The sequence below is a fragment of the Microcaecilia unicolor genome, chromosome 8 (genome assembly GCF_901765095.1).
Source record: "Microcaecilia unicolor chromosome 8, aMicUni1.1, whole genome shotgun sequence".
Taxonomy (NCBI): domain Eukaryota; kingdom Metazoa; phylum Chordata; class Amphibia; order Gymnophiona; family Siphonopidae; genus Microcaecilia; species Microcaecilia unicolor.
In genome coordinates this window covers 182,015,158-182,029,368 of record NC_044038.1, presented here as the reverse complement: position 1 = coordinate 182,029,368, position 14,211 = coordinate 182,015,158, and the positions used below count along the sequence as shown (strand labels likewise).

The window sequence follows — 14,211 nt, the reverse complement described above, 5'->3', positions numbered from 1 at the left end:
GAGGACACCTATCCTCGTTTCTGGGCAAGTGGACCACGGTAACTTCAGACGCTTGGGTGCTGGAAGTCATCAGAGACGGCTACAAGCTAGAGTTCTGCCGACCCTTAAGAGACGGGTTTGTGCACTCTCCCTGCAAGTCTCCGGTTAAAGCTGTGGCAGTGCAGCAGACTTTGGACAATCTGATCCGCCTGGGTGCGGTCGTTCCGGTGCCAGAAGATCAGCTTGGCAAGGGACGTTACTCCATTTACTTTGTGGTACCAAAGAAAGGAGGTTCTGTCCGGCCTACCCTCGACCTCAAAGGGGTCAATCTGGCCTTGAAAGTTCGGCACTTTCGGATGGACACTCTCCGCTCTGTTATAGCGGCAGTGCAGGCAGGGGAGTTCCTGGCATCCTTGGACATCAAGGAAGCTTACTTGCATATTCCCATCTGGCCTCCTCATCAACGCTTTCTGCATTTTGCAGTTCTGAGCCAACACTTCCAGTTCAGAGCCCTCCCGTTCGGGTTGGCTACTGCTCCGCGGACCTTCTCCAAAGTAATGGTGGTCATCGCGGCCTTCCTACGCAAGAAAGGAGTACAAGTCCATCCTTATCTGGACGACTGGTTGATCCGAGCCCCTTCTTATGCAGAGTGCGGCAGAGCTTCAGACCGGGTGATTGCTCTTTTGAGCTCCCTGGGGTGGATCATCAACTGGGAGAAAAGCCAGCTGCGCCCGACTCAGTCCCTGGAGTATCTGGGAGTTCGATTCGACTCCCAAGTGGCAGAGAGTTCCTGCCAGACAATCGGATTGTCAAGCTTCAGGCTCAGGTGGACAAGTTCCTAGCAGCCTCTCCTCTTCGGGCTTGGGACTATGTGCAGCTGTTGGGCTCTATGACGGCCACGATGGAAGTAGTGCCCTGGGCCAGGGCCCATATGAGACCTATACAGCTCTCTCTGCTGCAGCGATGGACTCCAGCTTCGGAGGATTATGCTGTGCGCCTTCCCTTGGATCCAGCGGTGCGCAAGGCACTGAGCTGGTGGCTGAGGCCAGACAAGCTTCCGCAGGAATGCCTCTTATGACCCCGGAGTGGGTTGTCGTCACAGCGGATGCCTCTTTGTGGGGCTGGGGAGCCCACTGCTGGGGAAGGACAGCGCAGGGGCTCTGGTCCCCTGCAGAGGCAAAGTGGTCTATCAACCTCCTGGAACTCAGAGCCATTCGGTTGGCGCCTTTGGAGTTTCTCCCGGTCCTGGCGCTGAAGCCAGTACGGGTCCTGTCTGACAATGCCACGGCTGTGGCCTATGTCAATCGCCAGGGAGGTACCAGGAGCGCCCCTCTAGCCAAGGAGGCCATGAAGCTATGCCTGTGGGCGGAAGCAAACCTGGAACAGCTGTCGGCGGCCCACATTGCGGGAGTCATGAATTCTGCTCAGGCGTTCTTGGACATCACGAAGCGCTGGGGCCAGCCGAGCCTAGATCTGATGGCATCATCAGCCAATTGCCAAGTGCCGCGCTTTTTCAGCAGAGGACGGGACCCTCGATCTCTGCGAGTAGATGCTCTTCTCCAACAGTGGCCGACACAGGAGCTTCTCTATGTGTTCCCGCCTTGGCCCATGTTGGGCAGGGTGCTAGGCCGGGTGGCAAAGCATCCGGGCCGGATAATCCTGGTGAGTCCGGATTGGCCCAGACGTCCCTGGTATGCGGACTTGATCAGGCTCTCAGTGGACGGCCCTCTGCAGCTGCCAGCGGAGCGGGGCCTGTTGCATCAGGGTCCCGTGGTGATGGAGGATCCCTCCCCCTTTGGTCTTACGGCCTGGCTATTGAGCGGCAGCGTCTGAGGAAGAAGGACTTCTCAGACAAGGTCATCGCCACTATGCTCAGAACGAGGAAGCACTCTACTTCTACTGCTTACGCCAGGGTTTGGCTACCTTTGCATCGTGGTGTGAGGCAGGCTCACTTTCTCCCTTCACTGCTCCAATTTCTTCAGTGTTGGCGTTCCTGCAAGAAGGTCTGGAAAAAGGCCTGTCGCTCAGTTCCCTTAAGGTCCAGGTAGTGGCTCTTGCTTGTTTCAGGGGTCACCTGAAGGGTGCTTCCCTGGCCTCGCAGCCAGATGTGTTGCGCTTTCTCTAGGGAGTTAATCACCTGTGCCCTCCTCTGCACTCAGTGGTACCTGCGTGGAATCTCAATCTGGTGCTAAGAGCCTTGCAGAAGCCGCCTTGTGAACCCTTGTCGAGGGCATCTCTGAAAGACCTGACGTTGAAAGCAGTCTTTTTGGTGGCTATCACTTCAGCCAGAAGAGTTTCCGAGCTCCAGGCGCTATCATGTCGAGAGCCCTTTCTGCAGTTCACTGAGGCAGGAGTGTCTATTCGCACAGTGCCTTCCTTCCTGCCCAAGATTGTTTCTCGCTTCCATGTGAATCAGCAGCTCTGTCTACCCTCCTTTCGTAGGGAGGACTACCCAGAGGAGTACTCTGCTCTCAAATATCTAGATGTGAGACGAGTCATCATCAGATACTTGGAAGTGACCAATGATTTCCGGAAGTCGGATCATCTGTTTGTGCTGTTCGCAGGTCCTCGTAAGGGTCTGCAGGCTGCCAAGCCTACAGTGGCACGATGGGTCAAGGAAATCATTTCAGCGGCTTATGTGGCCGCGGGGAAGGTGCCGCCTATCCAGCTGAAGGCTCACTCCACTAGAGCACAGGCGGCCTCGATGGCAGAGGCCGGGTCTGTCTCCTTGGAAGAGATTTGTAGGGCGGCAACTTGGGCATCGGCTCATACCTTCTCCAGACATTACCGCTTGACTGTGGCTGCTCGGGCGGAGGCCCAGTTTGGAGCTTCAGTGTTGCGGTCAGGGATTTCTATGTCCCGCCCTGGGTGAGTAGTGCTTCGGTACATCCCACCAGTCTATGGATTGATCGACATGATGATATGGAAGGTAAAATTATGTATCATACCTGATAATTTTCTTTCCATTAATCATAGCCGATCAATCCATAGCCCCTCCCAGATATCTGTACTGTTTATATTCTGGTTGCATTTCAGGTTCAAGTTTAGTCTTCAGTTCCTGTTCAGGAGGACTTCGTGTTCAAGTTTTTTCAATTGGATTCTTCAGGAGTTGAGACGATTTTGTGTTACAGTGAGCTGCTGCATTCCTCTCCCCTCCATTTTATGGGGCTAGATTGAGACCTAAATTCTGCCGGCGCTCCCTCCCGCTTCGTGCGGCTGTAGAGCAGCTTTGTACCCCTCCCGCTTCGGCGGTGTTAGGGTCAGTCAGCTCCTCCCGCGGTTGCAGGATAAGCCAGATCCCCCCGCATCGGCAGGTGTGGTGTCCCTCCCCCGCTCCGCGGGGATGAGCTGGACGGATTCCCCTCCCCCACTTGTGTGGGGAAGAGCTGGGTTGATTCCCCTCCCCCGTTTCGGCGGTGGTGAGCTGGGCAGAGTGTCCCTTTGTGGGTGTAATTCTCTAAGGGCTGAGTCCTGCGGATGGAGCTTTGATATCGACATACTGAGGAGTTTCCGGCAGCACATGACCACATATAGGGAGGCAAAAGATTGCTCTCTATCTCCACCTGCTGGTAGATGGACACAACCCACCAGTCTATGGATTGATCGGCTATGATTAATGGAAAGAAAATTATCAGGTATGATACATAATTTTACTTCTCACAGCAACCACACTAGTTTATCCAAAGATAAGCTGGGCATTTATCATTTTTGGAGCACTTGGTTTATTGATATTTTTTCCCCTTTGATAACTTTCTATCATAGTGGTAATGTTGTATCATGTATAGCTGGGAAGGTAAATACCAGTTCTTTTTAACTTATTGTAATTGCTGTGCTGCTTGTCTCCATAAAATAGCTCATTAGACCACTTACCTTGACTTGTAATGTGCTTTTGCTTTCACTGAAGAATTAAACAGAAAAGAACTCATGTGTAGTTAAATCATGTCACAGAGGAGAACCCAGCTGTGCGGAAGAGCTTTGCATTTTCATAAGTGATATTACCAAAGGGCTGCTGTTGCAGATAGTAACAAACTGTGCTACAAGGTAGACACCCTGGAAAATGAGGAAAATATGAAGGGGGATCTAGCAAAGTTAGAGGAGTGTTCTGGAATTTGGCAGAGGCAAAATCATAGGGCAGCAGTACAGTATAGATGAAGTACATCTGTGCATGAAAGAAAGGGACTGGGCTGATCATAGAATCATGTCCTTTTAAAGGGGGACCAGGCTGGTTATAGGATCATGTCCTTTTAAAGGGGGACCAGGCTAGTTATAGGATCATGTCCTTTTAAAGGGTGGCAGCTGGAACCAGGGGCTGGTAGTTGCCTCTGGTGAGACCTTCTTCTGAACTATTGTGTATAGTTCTGGAGCCCGAGCCTTCGAATGGATATAAAGGGAAGGGGAAATGGGACTTGATATACCGCCTTTCTGAGGTTTTTGCAACTACATTCAAAGCGGTTTACATATATTCAGGTACTTATTTTGTACCAGGGGCAATGGAGGGTTAAGTGACTTGCCCAGAGTCATAAGGAGCTGCAGTGGGAATCGAACTCAGTTCCCCAGGATCAAAGTCCACTGCACTAACCACTAGGCTACTCCTCCAAGAGGATGGCCAGTGGTCTTTGTTTTTAAAAATGTAAGGATAGACTTAAAGATTTCAGTATATTAGAAAAGCAGAAGAGGGGTGACGTACTTTGGAAGTATTTAAATGTCTCTATCATAAATGTGCAGGATGCAGGCTTTTTCAATTAAAGGAAGTTCTGGAATGAGGGGTAATGAGATGAGGGCAGAGGGGAACAGTTCAGGAGCTATCGGGGAAATATTTCTTTAGAAAAAGGATAGTGGGTGCAGGAAACAGATGGTGGAGATGAGGATGGTATCTGCATTTAAGCTACAAGCACAGCGGATCTCTGAGGAAGACCAAGGGGGTTGTAGAACTGAGCAGGTGTTCAAGTATATGTGACCTTTATTCTCTTAAGCGCTGTTCTGCAAATATTTACAAGGGGCATCCGCAGGGCAGAGCAGGGATGGGACATAGGCGGGGTTGCCTCTGACACATGTAAATTGTGCATGTCACTGCCTCTGTGGCTGGTGTAAGTTCAGCTGCTCATCGATACTAGGTTAAAGCTGTGGTTTGATATGGAACCTGAACTCCTTGGCTCTGTTAAGAACCGGCTCATACCGTGCAGCTTTGAGGTGACTAAATAGAGACGCCAATTGTACAATTACCTCCTTGGTGTAGATGGATGGGACTGCTTGACCCTTTTGGGTTAAGAACAGGGGCTGTTTATAGTAATACGGTATAGGGGGAAAATGGGAACTGTGAGATTCAGGGGTATTATAAAGAGGGTAGGCTGGGGCCATAAGATAAGGAAGAGTGTTTTCTCTTGAGGGTAACCTGTGCTTCCCAGAAAGCAATTTTGAAGTGCACATTCTTGTTAGAGACGCTCCTTTGTCTCTGGCCAGTAGAGAGAGCTGTGCTGCTGTGGAGTAATTGGCAGCAGGGAGAGAAACAACTGTTTTTCAAAGCAAATAGAAGAGCTTGAGTGATGGTTACAGAGCGGAGTCAGACAAGGCTGTGGTGCTCATGATGTGCGGTTTGAATCCTATGGGCCCAGCTCAAAGCTGCACTGAAACTACCCTTGGGAAAAGTGAGACTTGCTTACTTCACTGAAGGCAAAATAGCACTCATTCCTTTAAAAGTCATTGTATGTGCTGTAGCATCCATAGGGTCCCTGTTTTCTAAATGCTTCCTCCCTGACTCTGATGTTGGGAAACTGTTGTATGTTTACGTTCCTCTATGTGTTGCTGGATCGGAAGCTGAAATTGGTATTTGCCAGACACTGGCCGGTTGCGGTATCATGGCTAACCCTTTGCATTTTTTTAATTGCTCAAAAATATTTCGATTTTTTTAAAAACGCTGATTTCTAGAATGTTTTGCAGAGCTTTTGAAAACACAGCAAGTGGAGAGAATACTTGCAATGTCATCTGAGGTATGGTAAAAATGCATAGGCATATAGATTGACCAGAGAGCTCTCAATTCTCGTTTTTTAACAAATCAAATGACTAAGTTGTTGATTTCTGAGCCTAATTATTAAATGAGCAGACTGATGGAATATCAACAGCCAACTGGATGCAAAAGACCATTCTTCTGCTAAAACATTCATGAAATTTTTATTTTGTAACTGTTATACATTTTTCGCTTCAGCAGTTTCTGCAGTCCCCCAGTCTGAAGTACTCAGCAGACCCTTGCCAAGCAAAGCGGAGCCTCCTCCCAGATTCACCCTCAACACCGCTGGTTAGCAGTCTTTCCTCCCAGCCCCTGAACCCACCCCCTCTACAGTGTTGCCTATGAAGCAGAGATCTGAACCCAGATTCTGTGACTACAGTGTGTAGCACTATGGCCATTGTCTAGCCTTTTAAAATTCAGACAGTGCAATGGGACTAGCAGAGCTCATCTTAGTTTCTGAGAGTTTGTCTCCTGCAACACACTGGCACTGAGCTGGAAGAGACATAATGAATTTAGGGTAAATAGTTTAAAAAAGATGAACGGAGGCACTAGTCAGCTGGTTGGCTAATTTTGTAAGGGAACGCTGCTGTCTGCTACAGAAGGCATTAGCTCTGCAGAGCTGAGATATGTTGACGTGTGTAAGATTTGTGCTGGTAAGAGGAGCGAGCGATTGCTTTTGCAGATGTAGTACAGTGTTCCTTGCAGACAGTGACTGTATCCAAAAAAAAGCCACTAATGGACAACAGGGTTCCCCTGTGATCAAACCGCGTGTACAGATGACCTGGTTCTATAACTTGAGGCTAGTTAAGTGTGCTGCTGGGCAAGTGATACTGATTGGGCATTTAGATAGAGCCAGCGCTCTCCATTTGGTTGTGACTTTTGAGTATTGATGTGATCTTTGTGTGATCTAGTTTGTACCAAGCTACCAAGCCACTGAATGTGCAATTTTCACATGAGCATAAGAAATCGGGAAAAGTATTTGAGCCCTAATGTATGCACCAGAATGGACTAGGCGAGTTAATTGGATTCCTTTTCCTATCCTCAGAGGCAACTGCATCAAAACCTCGTCAGGCTGTCAAACGGAAGCGGACTGCTGAGAAATCCACAAGCACAAGCGACCCTGTGATTGAGGACGACCATGTGCAGGTAGGCCTGGAGCCTCTTCGAAGAGGCAGGATTGTCTGGCTGGGCAGTAGCTTCTCAGGCTATAAGAGGGATGTGTGTGTGGTGGTACTTCTTTTTTTACTGAAATCTTCCTTCCCATGCACACGGGAGCTGCTTTAAATATATGCAGCAGAAATTAAAAAAATGTGATGGCTGTACGAAATGTTGCATGTTTGAAGTGTAGTTCCACTGAGCTCTGTACAAATGTTTTGAGGCTGCTGTGTTAAGGTGGATTTGTAATTTTGGAGGTGTCATCAATAAAAACTGTTGAAATAAATACATGCAGCAGTGTACGCCAGCTGCATATAAGCGATCCTGGATGCATAGCTTGAGTGGTGCAGGGAGATGTGATGTGTGTTATGAGTCCAAAGGCAACGGAGTGGGGATGTCAATCAGCCTTCCAAAAAAGGTCCAAGAGGAGATTTCAAACTTTATTCAAGCACCAAATTGGACAAAGACTTGGCACAGAGTCATTTCTCAGCATGAAATGCCTGCGTCAGGTGTCATAAAACTTTCTAATTACTCCTCTGTATATTACTGCTAGTAATGCATTAAAAGTGCTAACAGATATTACTGCAGGAAAGAGTAATATAAAAATATACATCCAAAGGGCTACCAGAAACTTTGAGTATTGTATCTAAAGGATCACTAGACCTTAGGATATAAGTAAGAGCCAATAAATGGAATGAAATGAAAGACTTCAAGCTCATTTTCAGTGTGGGGTTTCTCTTTGAAAATGCAGCTAGCACCTGGATTGCAGGTACACTGGATCCACATAGTCTTGCACTTGTGTGGGACCAAGCACAGAAGTAGCTGCTGGAAAGGCACCAAGGCTGAGATTGCATACTCTCTTCTCTGCTGAATTCCACTCACATACTTTATCCACCGATGTATACCTGCATAAATCGCTTTGATTATTGAGACAGAGAGGGAAAAATGGTGTCTGGCCACCGATGTCCAGGAATCGGAACTTGTCCATCCTCATGCAGGGATCTTCACCATTCTTTCCTCTCACTCTTCAAATGTGCAACCTGCTCTTTCCTTTCTGAACTTCATTTTCATATGATTCTCTTTCTCCAGGTACTGACCCTCAAATCAAAAAATCTGGTTGGTATCACATTAACCAACTGTGGAATCACTGACCTTGTGCTGAAAGACTGTCCCAAAATGATGTTTATTCATGGTAAGTGTGGCTGCTGTCACTTCTTGAGGCCCTGCTCCGTTTTACACTGTTCTGCTTTCCCTAAGACCATCTTAGAAAACATGGCTAAAGTTACATCTACCTCTATGGTAAACTAAACTCTTTCTACAGAAAATGCTAATAGTAACACAAATTTATAACAGCATTTCTCAGCTTCCTTTTGACTGCCCTCCCTTTCTTTCTTAGAAGACCTTGGAGGCATATTTTCAAAGCACTTAGCCTTCCAAAGTTCCATAGGTTTCTGTGGAACTTAAGTGCTTTGAAAATATGCCTCCATGTGTATCTGATATTCATCCCTGACTACTGCACCACTGAAACTCTAGAAGGTGGACATGTGTCATATATTCTAATTCTTTTAAATATGTATATTAATACATGAAAATATATCTTGGACTGATCATATCGTGTATTTATTTATTTTATTTATTGGGATTTATTAACCGCTTTTATGACGAGATTCACCCAAAGCAGTGTACAATAGGTATAGTTTAACATAAAACTGATAATTTTAACAGCTTAACAATAGTAAAATAACCAAGAATAAACATAAATACAATAAATGAGGTAAACTTGAAAAAAGTAAATTGAAACCTAATAATAGAACTAATGTGAAATTGTATCAAAAATATACACATTTAATAGCACTGGAATTCAAATACCAGAGATATAATACAATGTTAGCATAAGACTAATGATACACCTAATAAGTCTACATTTACACAAAAATCCAAAATAACCTACAAATTGGAAATCCAAGTCCACCATTTACAGGACAACTAAAGAGTCAGAAAAAGAAGTAATCAAATTCATAAGTTACCCCATCATCCTGGCATTACACACATGAGTAAACAAAAAGGTGGGAATATGAGCCAGGCAGTCCAATAACTGGACCCAAAATGAAGTTTAAAATAAACAATATTTATTAATTTTCAAGCAAATGATAATGAAACAATTTCCACATTAAAAATGACTCGACACAACGTTGTGTTTCAGCCAGATGGCCTACATCAGGAGTCTAAAAACCAAAAACAATAAGAACATAAATAAGATATACAGTGATGTAACGTCCAGTAAAGAGGAACATATAAATTGTAGAATATTAAAATATGACCATGTTGATATAGATGCTGGAGGACAGATATTGGAAACAAATAAGTACATATATAAGCCAAAAAAGATAATTGCCATGTTAATATATGATAATATAAATACTAAAAGGAATATTTTGAAAAATACTAAAAGACATATTTTTAAGTAGTAGAAAATTATATATTTTTAAGTGGTAGAATCATATTTTTAGAATGTCAAAAACATTACCATGCAAATATAGATAATATAAATACCAGAGGACAAATATAAAATAACAAACCATAAATCAAAAAGATAATTGCCAAAAAGTAGATGCATAAAAAGTAACACTTACATAAAAAATAAATTGTAGGATGACAACACGAGGATAATTACCAATAGTAATATTAGTGACTGTAATGCAAGTTATAACTAAATACAAATTGTAAAATATGACGTCTATAAAACCACTTGCGTTATCTTCAAAAACATCATCAATTATAGTTATGTATAAAGTATGGCTTAACATGTACATAGATGGGTGTGAATAAAATTTGAAAAGATGTTAAAAAAAGGGGGTTAAAAAAATGAAAAGAACTGACCTTGATGCTTATGACAGCAGTAAGAATATAATCATCAGGTGACGTAATAAAGGATTTTCAAATCACAGATAAGAAATGTGCAGATCAGGATATTAGAAATGGTCTGCAAAAAACAGAAGGAGGTGTAACGTGTTTCGTTACACTCAAAATAAAAGCCTTAAAATGCTCACTGAGTGACGCTGGCAAATGCCCAAAATACAAAGCACCTAAATCTTCCTGAGTAATTGTGTGAGTGAAAGGAAATACAATGCACTAATTATTAGCCAAGTAAAACCGGTCTGTGTTTAGATACCAATCTGGTCAAAATAAACATTTGCTAGGTCGTAAAGTAACACTGATAAAATCTAAAACTCAACACCTCAGGATTTGAGCTAAAGTGAAAGCAATGTGTGTGCTATAACGAGGGGGAAATCACGTCAGTGAACTAATCACACAGACCTGCTCAAAACAAAAAACCTTACCTTGAAAAAGACCATACCTTAAAAAAAGACCGTTTGTTGAATAATCCGTTTGTCACTGCACGCTACTACAAACAATGTTAGGGCGAAATGGCCTGCACTGAAGTAATTAAATAAACAAAAAATGGCGCGAAACAATGAGAAAACCGTGACGTCAGAAAGGCAGTAGATCCTCTAGAAGTTTTTTTTTTAAATAAATAAATAAAACCCTGCCCGAACATTCATATTAATTATAAATCACTGTAACAGGATAAAAGATTAATATAAAAATATATCCTAAAAAACTATACCTAGTATACGTGAAGTGGGCGAGGCTAACATTACAACACCTTAAGTAAAAAATGATGTGCAGTGGGCGGGGCTAGCGTCACACTGAAATGATCAAAGCACTATACAAGCATGCATATTAATAAAAATAAAAAATATAAAAAGTAAATAATGAAAGTGAATGTGCAGTGGGCGGGGCTGGTGCCACACTATGCAGTAATACAAAATGATTGGAGCAATACAAAATGATTGAAGCACTATGCAAGCATAAAAATAAAGGTTGTCCTGAAGGGACTATGCCTAGTGTACGTAAAAATGGCAGGGCTAGCGTTATAAACTCCACCAAAATAAAATGATTGATGTTTGATGTGCAGTGGGCGGGGCTTGCGTCACATAATATAAGAATGCAGAATGATGTGTGAGCATTCTGTTCAATGAAGCAAAAACATCCTACAGTTATGTAGCAAATAAAATAAAATTATTTGGAAATCCAGGAAACATGAAAAATGAAACCATTATATCCTGCTGATCAAAAAGTGGAAAATAAAACAACAAAAAAAGGGTAAGATAGTTTGATGAAAGTAAACTGCAAAATGAAAAAACCATAATGATGCAAATTGTAAAAAAAGTCAGTTTGATGAAAGTGAACTGCAAAATGAGAAGAATCATAATGATGCAATTTGTAAAAATATATAAAAAAATAAAAATAAGAAATCATAAAAAAAGATTAATCCCATCTATGTACACATAACTGACATATTTAAAAATATGTATAAAAAGAACAATTACACGGAAATATATAGAAAAACATAGTGGAATATACAATGTGTTACGTTAAAGCAATTTTTGGGGAAAATGTTTATGCTCGAATAGCAGGGACTAATGAAAGTAAAATTAAAAACAATGATAAAATATGTACTTATATGGTGACAGTAAAATGACAGGACCAGAGGACTGTCAAATGTTATAAGAACGGACGGAAATCTATTTCATTATTAAGACCATTGGGACTAAGAGTATTTAAATCATAAATCAACCTCTGCTCTTCCTGTAATATGAGTTTATCAAGGTCACCTCCCCTCCACTTCCTAGTGAATGTCTTAAACACATGATACTTGATATCTGCTGTGGTGTGGTTAGCTTCCTGCCAATGTTGGACCAAGGGTGCTGACAAAATGTTCCTTGATATGCAGCTTCTGTGCTCAATGATGCATGTTTTGATAGATCTACAAGTTTTGCCCACGTATAGTGGAGAACATGGGCATTGGATAATATAGATGTCGCGTTCCCGAGGACCTTGGCATACTGTCAGGCTTCTTCCCCGGGAGCACTGGGTTCATGAGTCCTTGGGCCACTACCGTGGAGCGGCAGTGGCAGGCAAGATCACCTTCAAGGTAGAGACAAGACTAGACCGGAACCCCGGACTGGAGTTCTACACAGGAATACACAGGACTGGAACGCACCGGACGGGTGCGCACTAGAGTGCAGCCCGCTGGACTGGAACACACTGGAGTGGACCCACTGGACTGGAACATACAGGAGTGAAGCCCGCTGGACTGGAACACACTGGAGCGGAACCCACTGGACTGGAACCCACGGGACCGGAACACACTGGACCTAGGCTTCACCTACGCTTAGCCACCGTTCCCCGAGGGTTGAGCCCTCAGGTTCGAGCAGCCGGCAGGACTTACAGGAAAACCGGAACTGGAACTTGCAAGCAGGAACAGCAGGAATCAGGGTACAGAAGTGCCCCCAGGCACCTAGGCGAAAGCAAGGCAGACAGGCAGGGAGTGTCCGGGTTCCGGCAGTAGGCAGGTTCAAAGCAATGGTCAGGTCAAGGAGCAAGACTATGGCTGGAGCTACAGTATCAAGGAGTACTGGCAACAGACAGAACAAGGGCTGAAGCTCCTGAAGCAAAAGAAAACACACATGGGAAAACCAGAAAGCTAAACACAAGAAGACTAGTAAACTGTACACAAGCTAACAGGAAAGCTGTGCCCAAGCTAACAAGTCATACAGTAGAAACATACACTAAGCAAACACAGGAGAACCAGAAAAGCTGTACACAGGCTAACAAGCAAAGCTGTGCCCAAGCCAACCAGTCATACACTAGGAACTCACAATGAGCAAACACAGGAGAACCAGAAAAGCTGTACACAGGCTAACAAGCAAAGCTGTGCCCAAGCCAACCAGTCATACACTAGGAACTCACACTGAGCAAACACAGGAGAACCAGAAAAGCTGTACACAGGCTAACAAGCAAAGCTGTGCCCAAGCCAACCAGTCATACACTAGGAACTCACACTGAGCAAACACAGGAGAACTAGTAAAGCTGTACACAGGCTAACAAGCAAAGCTGTGCCCAAGCTAACTAGTCATACACTAGGAACTCACACTGAACAAACACAGGAGAACTAAAAAAGCTGTACACAGGCTAACAAGCAAAGCTGTGCCCAAGCTAACTAGTCAAACACTAGGAACTCACACTGAGCTGGACAATGTAGCAGTGCACAGAGCACTCTACATACCAGGGCCCTTAGACGATGCAAAGGCAAGGGCTGCAGTCTCTAAGTGATTAATAAAGCCCTTCAACACCAGAGGCACAGCTGCAGCAATCTCTTTGCCTCCAAACAGAGGCTTGACACACAGAGAAGTGAGCCCACAGGAAGGACAAGCAGAAGCCATCTTGGATACTGGCATAGAGGAGTCGGCAGCCATCTTGGAAGAGGCATAGCCCACACAGGTGAGGTCCAGTAAGGCAATCAGCACACAGAGCCAGAGAGAAACTAAGACAGACACAGAGACAAGCAGAAGCCAGCACAGCCACTGACTCCCAGAAACAGGGTAAGTATGAGGGTGGTCACGGCCACAGACGTGATAATAGATTACTTGAGAAGTATTGCAGTTCGCTGAATGTTTCAACGTGAAAATTTTATTTGTGATTGATTGAATGAATAAAATTAGTAGTCTCTATGCAAAGGTCTCACACACTGCATCGTCCACATCTCCTATGTCCTAAATGAAAGCTGTCCAGAGGGTCACTTATATCCGGCAAAGTAGAGGGGACTAAAAATTCCTTCAAATTCCTATTTCTTGAGTATGCAATAACTAGTTCTTTATTGTTGAAGCAGTCAAGACCCTCTAAAATATGCCAATGTTTTCTTATGGATTTTGCGATGTGTTTTGACAAAAATGATTATTTGGGTGTGCACACAGTGTCTGGAATTTTCTTCTGTCGATTGGGTTGAAGGAGGTCCTCACGGTTCTGAGCTAAGGCTTTAGTATATCCCGCTTCGATGTGTTTCTGAGTATATCCTCTAGCGGCAAATCTGTCACCCATGGATGCAGCTTGTAGCTTAAATTCCTCAAAATCCATACAGATACGCCGAAGACGGAGAAATTGACATAGAGGGAGATTACTTTTAAGCCTAGGATTGTGGTAACTGGAGTAATGCAGAAAAGAGTTCC

General features: G+C 44.1%; 1 protein-coding gene across 4 annotated transcripts in view; it reads left to right on the top strand.

Annotated features, from left to right (window-relative positions):
- FBXO38 (F-box protein 38) overlaps positions 1-14,211 on the top strand; it is a 77,984-nt gene that overhangs the window by 52,666 nt on the left and 11,107 nt on the right. For all 4 annotated transcript variants that reach the window (XM_030211433.1, XM_030211432.1, XM_030211436.1 and 1 more), the window contains exons 16-17: positions 7,029-7,129; positions 8,228-8,330. In XM_030211433.1, coding sequence (XP_030067293.1) covers positions 7,029-7,129; positions 8,228-8,330 — 204 coding nt within the window. The remainder of the gene's footprint in view (positions 1-7,028; positions 7,130-8,227; positions 8,331-14,211) is intronic.